Source organism: Solanum stenotomum, chromosome 1, assembly GCF_019186545.1.
Source record: "Solanum stenotomum isolate F172 chromosome 1, ASM1918654v1, whole genome shotgun sequence".
In the NCBI taxonomy this organism is placed as follows: domain Eukaryota; kingdom Viridiplantae; phylum Streptophyta; class Magnoliopsida; order Solanales; family Solanaceae; genus Solanum; species Solanum stenotomum.
The window spans coordinates 25,058,526-25,079,502 of record NC_064282.1 but is presented as its reverse complement, the minus strand read 5'-3'; the positions used below and the strand labels follow the sequence as shown (position 1 = coordinate 25,079,502).

At 30.8% G+C, this 20,977-nt stretch overlaps 2 protein-coding genes across 2 annotated transcripts in view; one reads left to right on the top strand and one right to left on the bottom strand.

The window, feature by feature from the left end:
- LOC125853199 (uncharacterized) overlaps positions 1-20,977 on the top strand; it is a 170,963-nt gene that overhangs the window by 43,886 nt on the left and 106,100 nt on the right. The gene's annotated exons all lie outside the window — the stretch shown is intronic.
- Positions 11,606-14,411, bottom strand: LOC125853193 (uncharacterized). The gene is made up of 3 exons (XM_049532866.1): positions 14,116-14,411; positions 13,607-14,031; positions 11,606-13,335 (listed from the first exon to the last, which is right to left on the bottom strand). Exons 1-3 carry the CDS (start codon positions 14,206-14,208, stop codon positions 11,877-11,879), a joined length of 1,977 nt encoding a protein of 658 aa, XP_049388823.1. The 5' UTR covers positions 14,209-14,411; the 3' UTR covers positions 11,606-11,876.

The window sequence follows — 20,977 nt, the reverse complement described above, 5'->3', positions numbered from 1 at the left end:
GACATTTGTCTAAATCATCCTCAAGGTAAGGGGTTAGGAGTTCATTCAATCAACAAAGGAAAAATTATGTAGCAAAGACTATAAATCATTATAGTTGGAAAGAATTATAATTCGTAGCTATAATTATGATTTTATAACAATTTTCTTTCTCCTTTTTCTGTACACTTTCCCTCGCCTCCCTCCTATCCTACTTTCTCTCTCAATATAAATATAAATAATAACAGTCAATAATACAAAACAAATATAAATGTTAACAATCAATGATGCAAATATAAATAATAACTGTCAACTATATGAATTCTTTACAGTGATACAAAATATAAATAAACATGATAACCGACAAATACAAATATGCACAAGGCAACAACTACAAATACAAATACATATGCAATAGATAAACGATTTCTTTTAGTGATACAAAATACAAACACACATGGAAACATATGATACACATGAATACAAACGTAATTTGTTACTGTAACGACCTGTTCCCGTCGTTATAGAAAAGCCAAAGGGGAAAGAATTTGGGCCAGAAAATTTTTGAGTAGTGACTTGAAAAATTGTAGCCTAGTCCAGATTTGGATGAAATTTGAGTCAGGTGAGGTCTAGGGAAATCTGGTAATGAATAGGGGATTTAGCTGTGAATTTGATCACATGAGTGGATAGCTAAGACGTTAAGGAGCCTATACGGCTTTAGGAAATCGAATCCGGGCGAGTAGAACTCCCGAAACTGATCTTGGCGTGAAAGAGTAGCTTATGAACGTCAAGGGTTGAAGGTGTGTTGCGAAATGGGCACTTGGAACTCAAATTCCGACTTTCTGTCTCAGTGTAAGCCGCCATAGCGGGTTAGTTCCGCTAGGGCGGGGCCGCTGTGGCGGGTTGGATTTCGCTGTGGCGGGACAATCGCGACTTAAATCGGGGAAAGACCACAATTTAGTTATTTTTTTGCAAACCTTCGCCCTTGAGAGCTAGGAGGCGAACCAGGGCTATTTGTTGACAGTTTCCCACGACTTGTAGTGCTAAAGGTAAAGATTTTACTCCCCTAATTCATTTTTCGATCCGTAGAACTTAGATTCTTGGGTAATTATCATTGGGGCAGGGTTTTGGTCTGAAGTTGATGGTGGGAAAAAGCCCTAGCTACACATAGAGCTGTCAAAATGGGCTGGCCCAAACCAATCCTAACGGGCTAGAGAGTTAAATGGGTTGGGACGGGCTGGCCCTTTTAATTAAAGGGACTGTAAATTAGCAGCCCAACCCAACATAAATTACTCTTAGAAAGAATACAAACGTTGATGTCTGATGAACACGACATCAATACATACATAAATTCATGAATGAATTACACATACTTCAGTGAATATTTACAAAACAAATACATAATAGCCAAGATACAACATTCGTAAGATTCATCCGAGCAAAAAAGATTACATGATCACTATTTTCATAAACAAGACAATAAAGGAGAAGTAAAAAAATTGGCATAAAAACAAAAGCAAAAGAGGTCAAAGATTCATAGTTATAATGGAGTAATGGACTTGGGCTAATAAGAAAATTTAGTGTCCTAATGACCTTAAAATGTAAAAGATATGTAAAAAATATAGTCTTGATTTTATATTGATATTTTGAAAATATTTATTGACAAAATGTTAACAAGTAAAACACTACTTAAAGTATATATAATAAATATCACAGCCCGCGGGCTGGCCTCTGAGGCTTGCGGGTTGGGCCTAACGAGGCCAGCGGGCCAAATGAGGCTGGGCTAAAAAGCCTCGTTCCTAAATGGGCTGACAAAATTGACCCCAACCCCATTTAATTCAAGGGTTGGGTTGGGTCGGCCAAGCTTATTTTGGCAGCTCTAGCTACACGTTAGGATCATGAGTTTGATCTTGGGTTATTAGGCTGTTATAATCCGGATAAATTAGACCTTAATTATTGATCCTTGCATTAAATTACTCGTTTGTAGACCAAGAACAAGCGGAAAGAATTTGGAAAGGGAAGGCTCGAGTGTCTTAGGAGGATTCAAGCTTGGTTTCGGATAGGTGATAGTTTAATTTCTTTTTTGTGTGATACATGCCGATAATTGCTTCGTTGTATGCAGACATATATGAGAATACAGAATATAAGCCGAATATGATGCAATGAATATATGTATATGATTGATTACACGTCATGACCATATTACTTGATTGTATGACTATGAGTATTGTTCATTATGGGTGTGATTGTGCTGACTGGATCAGGTGTCACAATCTGACATATATTGGATCGGGTGTCATGTTCCGACACATTTATAGGATCGGGTGTCAGGTTCCGACATATACTTTGGATCGGGTGTCACGTTCCGACACATTAACAATTTGGGTATGGGTTCCATGAGAGAACTACTTGTGATTGTTTTGTTATGTCGACTTGTCATTGATAATTAAAAACTGTATATTTCTCTGAAATGATAACTGAACATATTCTGTATATGTGCGCTTACTGTGTTGTGATTAATCGTTGTATATTGTGCTTATGAGAGTAGTTGTGTGATCCTACCAGTATATTGTGGTTGTGTACTAATATTGCACTTGCTTTTTTTTGTTGAGTGTTGGGTATCTTCAGGCAGCTACTGACAGACTTCATTTAGGAGATCACTGATTGAGACCGAATTCAAGGGTAAGCCAGTTCTTCCAGGCTGTCATGGGTTCTCTTATGTTTAGTCCATTCTTTTTGGACTCAGACTATCTATTAGGTTGTTATTTTTTTGTTTTCGGGGTTGCACCCCTTTTTCCTTAGACTTATTGATCGTTAGAGTTTTGGTACATTGACTTTCAGGTTACAGGAGTTGTTTTCCGCAAATGCTTGGTAGTTGTTTTGTTTAACTTTTAGAGTTTATGGGAACTCTATTTTTCTTAGACATTTAAACCTGCTTTCGTATCTGTAAATGTTTAGTTTTTCATTAAGTTGCTTAGTTGGATTATAGTAATGGTTCTCCCACCGGAGGGTTAGTGTGGATGCTAATCACGACGGTCTGGTCGTGACAGTTACGAAATACAATATTGATATAGCAATAGATAAATGTTTTCTTTTAGTGATACAAAATACAAACACACATGGCAACATATGATACACATGAATACAAATGAAATTTGTTAAGAAATACAATATTGAAACAATTTAACTTGTTAATACACTTGAACTTGATACAACATTGATACAATTGTGTTCATTGATATATACACATATTAGTTACATATGTACATTTACCCAACAGATATACAAATACAATTGAGCTCCCCCCCCCCCCCCCCCCCCCCCCCCCCCCCCCCCNCCTTCTAACATGTAGTTACAAATCGTAATTAAACCATAGCTAAAAGCTTAATTATATTTCTAATCTTTATTTTTGAATTTTCCTCTTATCCAAAGATTGACCCCAGGCTCGGCCCAAGTCCAACAGGCCCATTTTAGATCAAGATCAGCCTAACTTGCCTTAGGTAGGGAAGTTGGATGTGTGAATTGAATGAAAAGCCCATTTTAGTAGGAATTTCAATTTTTAACCATATTTGATTGAAATTGAAAATTATTTTATAGTTTAAGTTGACAAAATAGTACTTAAAACTTAAATATTCTTTTAGTTCCAAATCATTATAACTTTAAAATTAGCACACCATTTTTCAAGGTTTTTAAACATTTTAAGAAATTTATCCCCAACCAATATCAAAGAAAGGTTCACTCATCCAAGCCCTTAAGAAATTTTATCCCACTTCCTTATTGGTCCTATATTTAACTAAGCCCTTAAGAAAACTTCCTATTTTTTTTCTTTTACTAAAAACATAACTATTTTTTCCTTCACTGAGTCAATCAAAATCTGTGAAAATAACTATTGAACATTTTTCAGTGAAAAATCCAACGCAAAATAACATGTTAGTCATTTGTGCCCCCTCTTTTATTAGTTTATGACAGAATGGATTAGTCAACTGAACCAATGAGAATCCGATTCATTGCCTTTGTATAATTGTATTTGATTAGATTAGGTCAAAATATTATGGCACATGCATGTTGTTGGATAATTCATATCACATAATGTTCAAATACTCAACTTTACAAGTTGTACAACCTCACAGAATAACGTTCAAACATGTTCAACCAGCATGTTTGCGGTCGAATAGAAAACAATGTGTTCAGTTAAACTCACATAATTCGTCCGATTTATAATTCTTTTTTGTGTATGACCCTTTCCAATTTCAGATAGAAAAAAGATCCAGCCAAATATTAGGTCATGGACGTATTGCTATATGATCAAACGCTTCTCCCAAATAATTTGTATTTTGTATACTAAGTACATTCACTACAAGAAAACATAAACTTAAACTACATAATTTATCGACAATTTCTAACTAATTCCTAGCTAAATAAAATTAGCATGAGATTTTTTTAATTTAGCAATAAAATTTGTCTGTTATTAGTTCATCGAATTCTAGTAATGATTTTAAAATCAGCACGGAATATTATTTTTGAAAAAGAAAACAGCAGCCGTCCAGAATCGTGAACAGTTGGCACGTGTAAACGGTCACTATATTTATGAAGAATGATAGTGTTTAAATTCAAATTCAGATCTTAAGTCAATAAACAAATTATAACTAAGGTACTACACATTATTTGGTGCGTGAATTAATTAAAGGTTGACAACAAATGAGTTTCTGAGCAACAAATGTATAAATAATTAAAAAGCCATAACGGAATACTAATAATTATAAAGTTTTATTGACATACATGTGAAATCAATAACTATCTTTGCAATTTGGTGGCAGAGTCAGAATTTTAACTAAAATATGTTAAAATATAAAAAAATAAAATCACGTAAAAGTCAAGAAGTATCAATATATGACATAAATGCATAAAAAAAATATTTTTTCTAACTTTCCGCTGAAGAGATGTCGGTCTACGTCACTTGCAAGAGATCTAAAGGGGAGTTGAGCTAATTTATTAAACTAAAATTTGTTACACGGGAAACCCTAGCATCACTTTGATCACCCTTATCTTGTGACTGATTTAATTTATTGTATTAAAAACTTAAAAATAAAATAAGAAAGTGACACTTTTTTTTAAAAAAGGCTTTAACATGTTAATGAAATTAAATTTTTTACAATATGGTTGTGATTTTAATTTAAGTCAAAGTAACAAAGAATCATAAACTTGTGAAATTGATGAAAAGATGTATACAGAAGCACATGATTTGACTGATCTGTAAATGTAGGGTTGCTATAAAAATCAAACACAATATAGGAACGTCGTTGACACAACATGGTATTAATTTTGTTTTAATTGAACAGCAAAAAAAAAAGAATCTGCAGGGATTAAAAGTCATGGATGTACTGATTGAACATTGTGTAGCTACTATTTTCTTTATTTATTGAGTCTTTGACCCTAGAGATTTAGTTTTCACACTAATAAGATCGAGAGACTATTAAAAATAATCTCTTTATTTTCATAAAATTGGAATAAGATTGCACACATATCACCTTCCCAAACTACACATATGGAAATTATACTAAGATATATTCAATATAGATAAAATAAATATTTAAAGTTAAATTATTATAAAATATAAAAATTTATCATTATTTTTTAGATTAAATAAAAAAGAAAAGTAACTCATATAAGTTGAAACAAAGAAACATATTGTATTGTTATCGTCCAACTGAATTCGTTCGAGCTATCCATAAATTAAGATAGGAGGAATTTAAATAATTACACATCACTCAAATCTAAATTAATCGAATTCTAAATCAAATACCAATTTTTATTTGGTATACAATGTCAATGGGAATGGGAATTGCCAAAACCAAAGTCAGAGAGATAGAGAGAGTGTGTGTGCGCACATGAAGTGAGTGTGAAATTCATAAAATTGGAGAAGAAAATCACATGCATCCACAGAGGAGGAAGTGACATAATATAGCGGAGCCAAATAAGATCGAAGAATTCATTCAAATTTCTTTCGATGAAAAATTTTATATATATATATATATAATATTAAAATTTTAGTGAAAAATTTTGATTCCACCGTTATATATATAAAAATATTTGTTGTTGCTAATAAACTCTTTACAACTACTATTACTTATCTGGCCACGATTTCTCCTCTTTCCCATGTCCCCAACATTCAAACATCACGTGTTCCTCCCTTTTCTCTTTTTTTTTTCTCTTTATTTTATTGTAAGAATATAATATTATTTATTTAATAAATATACCAACCTTCTTTTTTCACTATTGAAGACTTAATATTCGACCTACTAAGATAATTATAGCTGCTTAGGTCCTAGTAGATTAATGTGGGATATGACGAAAACAATTAAGTTGAATCATAGTACTATCCTATTGTAATCAAGGAATTTTTATAAGTCAAAATGTACTTGGATGATTAAACAGTTTAATTGCTTTATGCTTAAATAAATGTGTTACGTACTATATTGATATTGAGCGTAAAAAATATCCTTCTCTATGTATTTAAAATGAATAACTCTCATCGTCCTATTTAGTTGTTAATTTTACTAAAAATGTCTGTCTCAAAACACCTATTACAAAATCAAAATAAAATTAATTAATTTTCTTTCTTCATTTCAATCCCTCAAGTAAATTATTTTTGGGCAAATTACAAAAATCACATACTTTTAAGGCAAAATTACAATCTATCCCTTAAAAGATTATAATTACAGAAATCTCTCAAAAGGATACAATAATATAAGCGTTGATACATGCGCATACAATAATATAAGCGCTAATACATGCGCGAGATACAATAATATAAGCGCTGATACATTAATCTGATGCGCGAGATACAATAATATAAGTGTTGATACATTAATCTGATGCACGAGATACAATAATATAAGCGCTGATACACTAATCTGATGCGCGAAAATGAGGGATTTTGGAGATTTGTAAAACTTATAAGGGATAATGATACTAAGTAAACTAAAATATGATATTTCTGTAATTTTTATATTATTTTTAATGTAAATAATATTAATATATTAAAAAGAGTTGAAGAGTAAAATAGTATAAAACACTTGTTATTTATGAATTCTTTGAAGATATGCGAATGCAAAATGTGATAATCAAATATGGGAAGGATGAGTATAACAACATTAATACTTCTATATCTCAATTTATGTGATACACAAATAATTTAATAATGATCATAAATAAGAAAAAATTATAATAAAAAAACTTATTTAAATCTCGAAATTAAAAAACTGCTACATAAATCGAGACGGAAGTGAGTAAGACATTACCTTTAATTTTGGTTCTGTCAAGTTATGTGATGATATCACATTATAGTTAAAAATGAAAGTAAAAACAAAAAGGTGACAACATAGAAGTAGGATTATTACCTTACATTTTTCAGTTTTCAATGAACCAACTCTTGGAAAACTTAATCAACTTATAAGATATACTTATTTTATACAAATATGTGGGAAATGGGAAAGGGGGTTTGTATCTACAATTCAAAGTATAAGTATTAATTTATTAATATAAATATTAATTTATTAATATAAGTAGCCATATATCAAAAGATACTCTTTAGAAAACAGTGCTAATACCTTCACTTTCGCCTCAAGACAATATTATTATTTTTATACTTTACTTAAAATGTAAATTTTCTTTCTCGATTGAGAGGATGTTTTTTTTTTCAATTTGATAGGCTAATTATATATGTATCCTTACTTAAAATAACTTAATTATCAATGTAATCGTGCTTTACCCAAAGGATAGAATATTATATTTTATTTTTGTCAGAATTAGCATTGAAAGTTTCATAAACTAATGTTTTTATTAACATTGAGATTTGAGAAACTAGTTGCAAAGATTGCTAAATTCAAACTTGTTTTTGCAGAGTATGTATACCTTTCACTGCAAAACTTGTCCTTAAACACTTTTTTACCCACTTACTCTTATTCCCCTTTTCTCTAATTTTTATTCACACATTTTTAGCCTTTTCCACTTAAATATCATACTTTTAATCAACAAACAAGGTTCGTGTGTTCGTAAGTCGTAACATTAATTTCCTAACAAGCCTAACTCGCACATCACATGATGCAATCGTACTACTAGACCAAAGCCCTAATTGAATGAATTTAAACTATAACTATAAAGAAAAATCACGATTTTTCAGAATAAGTTTCAGTGACTATTTCTATAGATATTTTGATTGAATTGACGGGGAAAAGAAAAAATAGTAATGTTTTCTTACGAAAAGAGTTTGTCACTATTTCAATGAGAAATTGTTTCCTATGTTTTATGCTTGAGTTGATTCGATATAAATTTATTTGCGGTGGGAAAAAAAATATGTTTCTACTTATGTTTAGACATTTAATTGGTACATGATGAAGTTACAAGCCCATACTAACACAATGAATCATGATTTTTCATTTTTTGGTCATGATAAGGCAAAAGAATAAGAATTGTACAAAATGTTTGATTAATAAGATGTTGGTAAATAAATGGAAATGAATGATAGTAGTAGTACTTTTTATCTTTTTGCTCTTAATCTAAGATTCGTTAATCCTCACTGGTCACCCACATTTCCAGATTGCAGAGTATTCTTTATGGGCTACACGTGACTCTTTTCTCTTTATGCTCTTTTCTTTTTCTCTCTCTCTATCTTACATATTATGAATGATTGCTATCTACAAAACCTCAGAAGTGCCAGGGAAGTATGAATATATTCTCTCATTAATTAGTATAATAACACCATCTTAATTAATCATCATTATGTTCTTAATCAAAGTATTAATATTCATTTCACATTGCAATTTTATGTTGTCACTCATTTGCATAAATGTTACTCCTTAGATACCATGTCTACTTTGATTGTTACTTAGTATTGTATCGTTTAAATTCGTTGTTGTGTAGTAACGATGAAAATATACATTTTATGTAACGATAGATGTGGTGTGATCGCGTCGTTACCTTAATATTTTCTTTCTCATTTTGTCTTACTTATTATTTAATAATCATATTTTATCATTTATCTTACATTTTCATTGTAGTTCTACCCCATACTCTACTTAAGAACTACACAATCTATCTAAATATTGATTCATTGAAACAACACAATACAACACGATATATTATGAAATAATACGTAATAACAATCAAAGGGAAAGTGGAAAAGTGGAAAATGGGGGAACATGGTAAGATGGTCCTCTTGGAATTTTTACTTTCCCCAATGTGGAGTTTGGGAATAACGAAATGAGTTGATTAGTGTAGAAGCAAAGGGCTACAACCCTATCCATACATGGGAAATAATTAAAAAGAAAGAAAAAGATGAAGTGTTATATACAAAAGGAAGTTTGATTTCATCTTCTGAAGTCACTTGAAAGGAAAGAATTGCAAAGACTAATTTTATTAGTAGTAAAGAACTAAAAGGATAGAAAAGTTTACTCGTATTCAATGTTTATATATATTGAATTAATAATGTAACATATGTATCTTGCATATACAATTTAATCATTTAACCATAGTTATGTGTATATCTAATACTATTAGGTAACTTAGTTGATCATAAGTTACTTATCTTTTCTGATTTTCACGTATTTGATGGTCAGGACTTTTTATTACTTCTTGAATAAGAAGATTCCATTATTCTCGATTGTTAAATATGAGACCTTTGATTAAGTGTGAGTCAGACTTTTATGTATAGTGAAAGTTGGAGGCTATTATTTCATTGTTGTATAAGGCAAGATATATAGTGTACGAGTAGTGGTCCATTTAGGTGGAAAGTGGAAAGTGGGGAACACTAACATGGGATTTTGATAATAACAAAGTTATTTTATTTTATTTTGTTTTACAAAGAAACTTGGTATTTCCTAAGCACCCTATATTTTCTTACACAAAAAGCCAGACGACCTCTACGAGAATATTTGTTCTTGCATTGGTTCAAGCATGCATTGTGATTCTTATTTTCCCTGTCTTCAATGGGATCTATGCACCACTTTCAATCAACCATTAGCTTACTCTCATCCCCACATTATGTCTATTAACCCGCAAACTCTACACTCCTGTACATAACATGTGGTATAGAAAGTTGAAATTTCCTCACCTATAACAAAAGACTTAAGTTCGAAATGTAAGAACAAAAATATTTCAAGTCAAGAATATTTTACCCCCTTAGTATGCCTATATATATCGCTCGAATCTACCCTAGTTATTTATGATATGGTACTCACTTTGAGTTTGTCTAATCTGAATTCATGAGTTCAAAATGTAAGAATAAAAATATTTCAAATCAAGAGTATTTTACCCCTTTGTATGACTATTTCGCTCGAATCTATCATAGTTATATACTCTCTCCGTTTCACAAAGAGTGACCTGGTTTGACTTGACACGAAGTTTTAGAAAATAAAGAAGACTTTTGAATCTTGTAGTTCTAAATTAAAGTTATGTCAAATGTACTAAATTGCCCTTCAATCTTGTGGTTTTAAACATGCCACGTGGAAAGCTGAAATTAAAATGTTACCAAAAAAAGAAAGAGGTCAGTTTTTTTAAAACAAACTAAAAAGGAAAGGAGGTCATTCTTTTTTAAACCGATGAAGTACATGATATAGAACTGACTTTGAGTCAGTCTAATCCGAATTCACGTTGAGAAATCTAATATGAATGGATAGAGAAAAAGAAATTGTACAAGTAGGTAAGAATAGTACATGTTACGTTTGCATGGGTGACATATGTGTATGGGGAAGTAGATGAGAGACTTCGAAATTTGAGCCATATAACCCAGAAAGAGAAGGTGGATTGTGGAAGGGAAAAAAAAGCTAGTACTCTAGTAGCTAAAGAGGTCCCCTTCTTCTTATTTTTTCACCCCGTACCTTACTGTCCTGCACTAAATGAGGACCCATAATGACAGTAAAAATATGATAATGACAATAGAAAAAAGTTTGAACAGAAACCCCCCTACTACTCACCAAAAACACCTATAAATATCACCTATAGTTTTTTTCAATTGTTCAAAAATTACTTTAATCAGTTACGTAGTACATCACCTATAGTATAATGAAATAGACAACTCTCTTCTCCTAGTCCACTCTTCTTGGCAATTAATGCAACTTTTCCTGCCCACTCCATCATCATTTTGTTTTTGTTTTCGCTAAATTTGAATTCGCACCAGAAAATCCTACGTTAAAAAGTAAAGTGTTCTCCTTTATACCCAAGAAAACTCAAATTCAAAACCTATGATTAAATATGAAAGAATACTTACTACTGCACCATACATTTATTCATACAATAACTAATGAGACAAACTACAATAAAAAAGATTCAAGTTTTTCACAAGTAAAAAAAGCTAATCAAGTAGAATGTCAGGGTTTTTGGCAGGGTGGTGAATAGATAAGCCTGACATAAATGAAGAGAGCAAAGTAGTGCTAGTAAAAGCATACTTGCTCTAATTAATGCAATGGCCTATGTACTGTGCATTTTCTGTGAAGAAGAGAAGCAGATAAAGACATAAAATGGAAGCCAAAATTTGCTACTTTTTTCAAGATTTAGGAGTTTCCCCTTGGCTTCCATTCAAATCTAAATGAACAAAGGACAAGGTGAAAGTAATATGACAAAGCAAACAATATAACAAAAAGAAGTACTAGTAGTAGATAATTTAGGTGCTGAATTTAACTATATGTACATTACATGTAGTGCAAAAGATTGACAACAAAAGAAAAACAAAAATAAAGTAGCAAAATTTTCCCGGCTGCAAATAGTAATTTCATATTTTTTTTTGCCTTTTGTACAAAGATATTGGTACCAAATTAGGATTTTCCCCTGCATGCGCGAGCCGATAGTATAAACATTGTCCAAGCTAATTAAATCGTTGTTCTTCATCGGATTTCTACGATGAATTAGCAGCTCAGTGCCTCATATTTCATAGGAATAGTGCGATTAAACCCGGTTCCAGTTTGAGACAACAGATTCCCAACAATTGCAAGGTCTCTACAGAACACACCTTGAAATGAAGATGCATTTGTTGAGGTTGAAACCACCACTTTGCTTTCTGCCCTGCTGTTGTTACACGATGTAGTAGTGTTAACAGCAGCCTCTCGTGATGGTGTAGTATTAGCAGCACCCTCTCGTGATGGTGTAGTATTAACAGCAGCCTCTCGTGATGGTGTAGTATTAGCAGCAGCCTCTCGTGATGGTGTAGTATTAGCAGCAGCCTTTGGAGGTACTCTTAAAGTAGTATTCGACGTAGCAGCAGCCTCGACTGCTCTTCTTGATGCTGCATTGCTGATTGCTTCAGCTCGAGATTGTTGTAGTTCTTGAGTTTGCTTAACTTGTTGTTGCTGCTGCTGCTGCTGCTGCATTGCTTGTAATGCAGCTGCTGCCTTAGTTCTCTGTTTCTCAGCAGCTTCTTCATCGATGATTGTTGTCATTAATTTTGTATAACCTTTCTGGATCAATCGATACAATAGCAAGGAAGACAATTTTGCGCGATCCCTTACAGAATCAACATCCTTTTCATCCGCAAACTCACACCTCTCCACAAAACTTGTTGATTTATCAGGCTTGTGTCTTAAAGTGAGCAAAAGATGTGCTCTTTCCAATTCAGACCTTGAACAACCCCGCCTCAAACCAATCAACGCGTAGTTATCTACATTCTTCGTTTCACCAGAAGCAACTCTCTGCTTCAATTCTTGCATTTTGGCACCCAATGAACAAAGCCTCCCTGGAATCTCCCTGTATTGCACACATTGACGCTTCCATACAGGTCCAGGTAATTTCCTATCCCGTAGAATTGAATTATACAACAGTTTCAAATGTTCAAGATCGTGAAGACTGTCAGGCAAGCATCGAATAGTTTCAAACAAAGCAGCTCTAGTTCTAAGAGCATCAATGCAAGAAGGGTCCAATGCTAATGTTCGATTACAATCAGCAATCGCCTCAGCAATTCGACCAGAAGATCGATATGCTGAGGCCCTATGCACGTAACATTCAGCTAAAAATCCTTGTGGAGCCCCACGTCGACCATCCACAATTTTAGAAAAATGTCTTATAGCTTCTGAATAAAGACCCGCATCAAGAGCTGCAATTGCAGCCGTCTTTCGACGAAGCAAGAGCTTGATATGACTGAGCAGTTGAGAAATGCTCTCCGACTCCGTTTTAGGAGGAGTCGGAGGCTGGCTATTTCCAATGCCCGGTTCACCGGAGATTGGAAATTTAGCAAATGAAAAACTATCATCCGACCAGCAAATGCTTTCGCGACGGAATGCATCCGTAGCAATGCGTTTACCGGTCTGTAAGAGTACCATTGCATCTTCCATTAGACCCAAATGGCAACAAGCTTGACCAAGAACCAAGTACCTGGAAAAACAATTAACAAATATGAAATTGAATGTGCGTTCAAGTCAACTCATTCACCATAGATTCACACTAAACAAAACAATTTCAATAAAGACATTACATTTTTCAAGGACTAGTTAATAATATAACGAAGCAAAGCAACAAAATAGATTTAACTTGAACGAAATAAACAAATTCAAGATTAGTAAAATCCTATCAAATTATAAAGACAGCTAGCTGTTATTGCGTAATATACAAGCCATTGTTACAATCAATGGAACAGAAAAATTACCTCCATTGCCCTTCTTTATCACAGTTTTTGTAGATTCCGGCCATAACTTTCTTCTTCAAATCGGACACGGAAAAGCACTTGAACCCGGGTTCATCACGACCCGGTGACCCACTACCCGACGAAAGTAGCTTCATTCTCTCTCTCGAGAACTGTGTCGATGAATTATCCGACGACCCAGATGACGAAGTCGACGACGATGTCTCATCGACGGGCATTTTCAGACTGGGAATGTAGTCTTGTAGCATATCGGCGACGTCTTTGAATCGCCGGAGATAGAGTAAAGATCGAGCTTTTAACTCAAGGGCTAACTCAAAACGAGGTAACAGAGCAAGAGCCGCGTCGAGAAGATTAACCGCTGAAGCAATCTCGTTGGGTTCTTGAGTAGCAATGAGAAATTTCGCATCTTTGATATATTTATCAACAATCTGTGTAATCAATCATATAAAAACTATAAATTAGCATAGACATTAAATTGGGTAAGAAAAAAGATTATGATTTTTGTTGTTTACCTTTCGATTGCTTATCCACCAATGTTTCTTTTCAGAACAAGAAATAGAAGAATTAGGAGAGGCAGCCATGGTTGATGTATAATGATCAACCATTAAAATGCTTCACTTGTTGGTTTTGAGAGAAAGCTTCTCAAATACTCATTTTTTTTTCCTCTTCGAAGTGAAGAGAGAGAAGAGAGAGAAGTGAAGGGGGAGAGAGAGGGAATGTAGATGTAAATAAGAGAAGAGAAATAGAAGAGAGAGAGGCTAAATACAGATTACAGAGTGCCAGCTTTGACCTGAGCAGAGAGAAAGCATTGATCCTTCTGCTTCTTCGCTGGCAAACCACCCACCCACCCCATATTCTTCTCTCTCACACCCTACGATCTACTACCTATTTCTGAGTTAATGTTTTTGGCTTATCATTATATTTTAATTAAATTTGAATTCGCAATCAAAAATTTAATTATAAAAAGCAAAAACACTCTTTAATAAAGATATTTTAATATCTAGAGACTAATTTTATTATTAGTTTCATTTGTTTTTACTTATCATATTTTGTTTTTCAAAAGTTAAACGGTATAAATTTATCATTCCAAAATATGACAAATAAAATTAAATAGAGAAAATAGTGAAGTAACTAATTACTTCACTTTATTTATTAGATTTGACTTAACCCAAATTCAAAATACTATAACGTCCAATAATAGTTGTCCACGATTAATTCTGCAAAGTTGTTAAAAAATTATAAATAGAAGAGTTGCAATATCTTGAAAAATGTAATAGATAAATAACTATAATTAATATTAATGATAAATTAGGAACTAAGTGTAAAATTATGTATTCATAAATTGCTCAAGTATTGTTCGACATTCCAAAATAATATAGTGAACAACTATCGTTAGACGGAGAGAGTAATAACCATGCTCGGAGTAGAATAAATAGACTACTTCAATTTTAACACCTTGTTTGGAGGGTTGTTATTTATATTAATAGTTTAAATATTATATTTGTCTAGATGTTAACTTAAATTTTATTATATTGGTATAATTTAAGTTTTTATTTATTTATAAGATTTGACTTAACCCAAATTCAAAATACTAATAACCATGCTCGGAGTATAGAATAAATAGACTACTTCAATTTTTATACCTTGTTTGAATGGTTGTTATTTATTGTATTAATAGATTAAATATTATGTTCGTCTAGATTATAACTTAAATTTTATTGTATTGGTATAATTTAAGTTTTTATTTATTTATTAAATTTGACTTTACCCAAATTCAAAATACTAAAAACCATGCTCGGAGTAGAACAAATAGACTACTTCAATTTTAACACCTTGTTTGGATGATTGTTATTTATTGTATTAATAGTTTAAATATTATATTTGTCTAGATAGTAACTTAAATTTTATTATATTTGTATAATTTAAGTTTTTATTTATTTATTAGATTTGACTTACCCCAAATTCAAAATACTAATACCATGCTCGGAGTATAGAACAAATAGACTACTTCAATTTTAACACCTTGTTTGAACGGTTGTTATTTATTGTATTAATAGTTTAAATATTATATTTATCTAGATAGTAACTTAAATTTTATTATATTGGTTATAACTTAAGTTTTTATTGATTTATTAGATTTGACTTTAACCAAATTCAAACTACTAAAAACCATGCTCGGAGTATAACAAATAGACTACTTCAATTTTAACATCTTGTTTGGATGATTGTTATTTATTGTATTAATAGTTTAAATATTATATTTGTATAATTTAAGTATTTATTTATTATTAGATTTGACTTAACTCAAATTCAAAATACTAATAACCATACTCGAAGTAGAATAAATAGACTACTTCAATTTTTATTAATATTTATTAATAAGTCATTTTCTAATAATATGTATTAATGAAGAAATAATATAAATAGAGATAAATTTATCAAATTATAATTAATTTATAGTTACTTTAATAGATTTAAAGAATGGTTACAAAAAAAATCAAAATAAATGAGATAGACGTAATATCATAAATCACGGAGAGGTCATGTTATAGAACAAAAACCTCGAAAGATCTCTAAAATTATCTCATATTTCTATTTAGGTCGATGTTTTATTCCAAATTTTCAATTGTCTTAATATCTTTCATGTTACACTTGTACCTAAGCCAGCATTATATATTAAATTGCCGGTCGAAAATGTTGTAGTAATAATTATTTGATAGAAAATATCAGACTAGTAAGTAAATTTTTTGTGGCCATTAAAAAAAATATAAAAATGTGATAAATTTTTTTAGAAGGTTCCTAAATTGAAAGAGTATGATGGAAAAACTGGTAATTTCCGGTTTCCAGATCACAGGTAGAAAAAAAAACACATAAAATAAGATTAACAAATTATAAAAATAAATTGAGACTCTATAACCCGCTTTATTTATAACCAGAATGATATTTTATCTATGTTATTTTATCTTTTAAAACATTTTTACCATTTTAACTTAAATACTTTTTAACTAAAATATGGAAAAAAAATATCAGTTTATTTTAAAATAAAAAAGTATTATAATTTTTTTAATTTTCTGTCCAAATACTGATCAAATTTTCTGGCCATTTAGCACTTTCCATTTACTAATTCACCCTTTTGTTCCTTTGCTTTTCTTTTATTACAGTAAAAAATAATTAATAGACCCTCTTCTCAAAACTATTTGGAGAAAAGCTTGGCAAATATTTTTTGGGTATTTGCATTGATGAATCTCACAATCAAAAAGTAAAAGCAGCAACTTCATTTACTCTCTCAGTACATTTTATTTATTCATTTTGAATTTTGCACATTATTTGAAAAATAATAATATATAAATATTAAGTTTTAAAAAATAATTTGAGGAATAAAAATTAATGTAACAAGAAAATAATTAATTTTTTATGATGCTAAAACTAATAAATAAAATTAAAAATATATTTTATATATAAAAGACAAATAAAGGTATACGGAGAAAGTAACTTTCAGTTTTTTGTGCCCTTATATTTGCATTGTTTTCATATTTAATTAGATTAGATGTCTCGAATTTGATTTTCTTGACTACGGAGTCACTTTTGTTAAAGAGCGTTTTACTCTCCTATGTGAGACTTTTCGATTCAAATTCATATTTAATTGGATTTCAATATGAATACTGAACACCATATTAAAAAAATATAAAAATGTAGTTTCACAGTCTTTTATTTCTTTTGTACTCCATAAGGTTATCTCTTTTCTCCATGGATAAGTCAAATCAATGTACAAAGTATAAAAGCAGAATTTTAAATCTAATGCTCAACCCTATTTAATTTTTCGATGTGAATAAAACATTAATGTTTTCTGACTAAAGTATACCTAGTAATAAATCATGTTATAAATGAACACCTAAAAATTTCATTTTTCTGTTGCTAATTTATGTACACTTATTATTTGTACTCATTTTTTTAGAAATTTAAAAGAACTTTTCATTTTCCAAATATTAATAATGTCCTCTTTAAAAAAAACGTGAGATTTTCTTTCGTGGGGTTAACGAACCGATTAATCATGATTTTAGCAAAAACTCATATAATAAATAATTTATCTCTAAAATAAAAATAATGAAAATTAAAAATTTGGACGTTAATATTTTGCTCATAAATTTTCTAATCTCTTCGTGTTGGCCTAGTTTAGTCTCGATATTCGTTGATTTCACAATATTAACTTAAAAAATACAAACCGTATATAAATAAGCAAAACAGCATTCAAGTAAGCAACCTTGGTCATAAATGCTGGGAGTAGATTTTAAAATTTATCTCTAAATATCGCTTTGACCATGAAAATTAATTAAATTTTGAATATTTAATCTTTAAATATCTTCAAATTCCGAAAAATCAGATCAGGATAGTTTCTGTAACTTCAACTCACAAAATTTTAATTTTAAAAAAATATAATACATACATGAACACAACTTCAAAACTCAAAATCAAATTTCTTCATAGAGATTATTTCTGTTCATGCAATGGAAATTGGGATTGTTGTTTCCTAAATGGAAGATCACATTTTCATTTGTTTCTTTTTAATGCAACATATCAAAATACATAAAGGTTGAAAAAATATATTATGCGGTCAAAAATAGATTCAATTTAATTTTTAGTTTAACCAATATTATTTTATCCATGCATTTTGGTGTAAAAATCACAAATAACCGCTTTTCATTCCAATTACTAAAATATATTTATTGTTATATAATTTTAAATTTCACGATTAAAACTTCAATTGGTCAGTAAACACTATTTCTATCTTGAATTGGCAAAGCTTAAACGTACAAAAATATCTAATTTGTTTCATGTTAATTGTGTGATGGGAATTTAATATCTTAACGTAATCTTGAATTACACAAATCATTTCATCTAAATATTTTTAATTTGTTGGAGATAAAAGTTTTTTTTATTATTAATTTATTTTTAGCTAGCTGTGTGACATGTCCTTTCACATGTAAGATCTTCTTTCATGGATAAAGCACAAGAATATATCATATATTATGAAGAAAAGCTTATTTTTAATTAATTTTCCTATTAAATTTGTTAAAGGAGGGAATGAAGAATAAAGAGAAAGGAAGAGGATAAGCCGGTAAAAGTAGAAGCAAAATGAGTGATCTCTTAAGGCACAATATTGTTTTTTTTTAGTTTCACACTTGATATATTCAATATCTTTATAAAGCTCGACTAAATTTGTATTTACATTGAAAAGTCTCATATTAAGGATAACATACTGTTTAACAAAGACAATTCCATATTTTAAATAAACTCAATCTTATGACATTTAATTAAGAATAAAGAAATACTCATCATTTCATTACGACTTTGATTTGATTTAACGCACAAGAATCATATATACTATGCTTTTTCCACCTTTTGCTTTTTTCCATTTAATCCACATTTTATATTTAATGAATGCACATGAAATACGGATAGCTAGTTGGTTTTGTCTTAAAGGCAATAAAAGGCCCATCCCAAAACCTTTTTCTTTAATGGAGGACATTTTAGTAATTTGACTTTCGACCATGTGTATTGCCACATCACCATAATACTTGTAAATTTTGCCACTCAAACGTGTCATATCTTAATAAGTAAACCCACCCTGGACCTCCAGCTCACCCCCCTAATATAGGACCACCAACATTTAAATGTACCTCAGTATACTTATATTAGGTCCATTATAAATTCAAAAAATACAATAATGTTACGTTGCTAACGTAATCAGAGGCAAATCCAGAATGAGTTCATTGAATCATTCCCTTCGATTTGATTCTTGAATTATGCACAAAAAGATGTATATGTATACAAATAACATTAGGTTAAGTTTGAACAGTCACTGATAATAAATTTTAGATTTGTATGTATATATATATATATATTTTTATCCTGACATGACAATTTAAGGATTAAAAGATCATAAATTACATCCCATTTTTAATGGTTCGAAATTAGTTTACTTATGCATAGTTGTGATTTTGCGGCAAAAAGATTTAGGGACTCAGATAAATTTATATTCACATTAAAAAATTTGAACATTTCCATGAATTTGAGACCTCTAGTTTAAAACGAAGAAGTATTTATCAGTCCAGCGGAACGGTTTCAATTTTGAATTCATTGTGTAAAGAGGACTATGTTTAATTTTGGAGCTAGTGTTTGGATGATCCAAAATGATGTCAATTCAAGAAGACATAGGAAGTTGGGAATAAGCCAATAATTGAATACACAAATTACAAAAGAGGTGTTTGAAGTACATGGTGCTTAGATAAGAAACAACCCTTGGTGGCTGTTGCCTCTCTTAGAGCCTTTGCTTATCTTTATTCATAATTGGGATGGGGAATCCTCCAACAAAACATGTGGATTCATCTAACAATATTTAGTACCAATACGTACTCCTCCATTATTAATCAGACGTCTCAAGTTTGAGTTTCATTAAGTACATAGTCACATTTTTAAAAAAATACTTTATCCCAATGCGACTTCGAATTCCGTCAAACTCTAATATGGAAACCAAATATCATATGAAAAATCAAAAATAAAATTTAGTACCAATCCATTTTCTTTGCTTTTCGTTTCCCATCTAACGTTATCATGTTATCAGAGAAAATGAACTTTCCTGGCCACTTAGTAATTCTCTCGTCATATACATTATTTAAATATTTTGATATATATAAAATACAGTACAAAAATTTAATATATACTTTATCAATCATATTTGGGACCAATGATACGTCATCCAACAGTTGCTGGATTGCCAGATGTCATCCCATATGAGGGTCTACCAATGTAGGTTTCATTCCAGCCAATGTAAATACAAAATAAATTATTTTTATAGGTTTAGCCTATTTCTTTTATTATAATTATTAGTTAAATGAGACAAACTTAAACAATATAGTGAGAATTTTGACATTCTTTTATCAAATATGGTGAGAGTTTTTTAAAATTATGTGACACAATACTTTCTAAAATTCGCGTTATATCAGTGATACAACAATTTGCAGCGCTTCAAAGATACACCAAAAGCAAATTTCAGAAAGTGTTATATCACTTGATATAAAACCAATTTAAAAAACGGATACTATATTGTAACTATCGTTATTTTTGGTAATTAAGTCACAAACTTGTTATTTCTGAAATTTTTCCCTTTTAAAAAAAATAATAATTAAAAAGTAGGGCCCATGTCCAGGATGGAAGATGTGGGCCCATTTGACAGTTGGATAATCATGAATAGAGGTAGCTGGTTGTATGATGGGTTTCCGGGTCCACCCGTTATTATTTTCTTGAAAGTAATTGCCCCGAATTTCATCCATATATTTCCACACTCATAGGTCTTCTTCATCTACATTTTTGCCA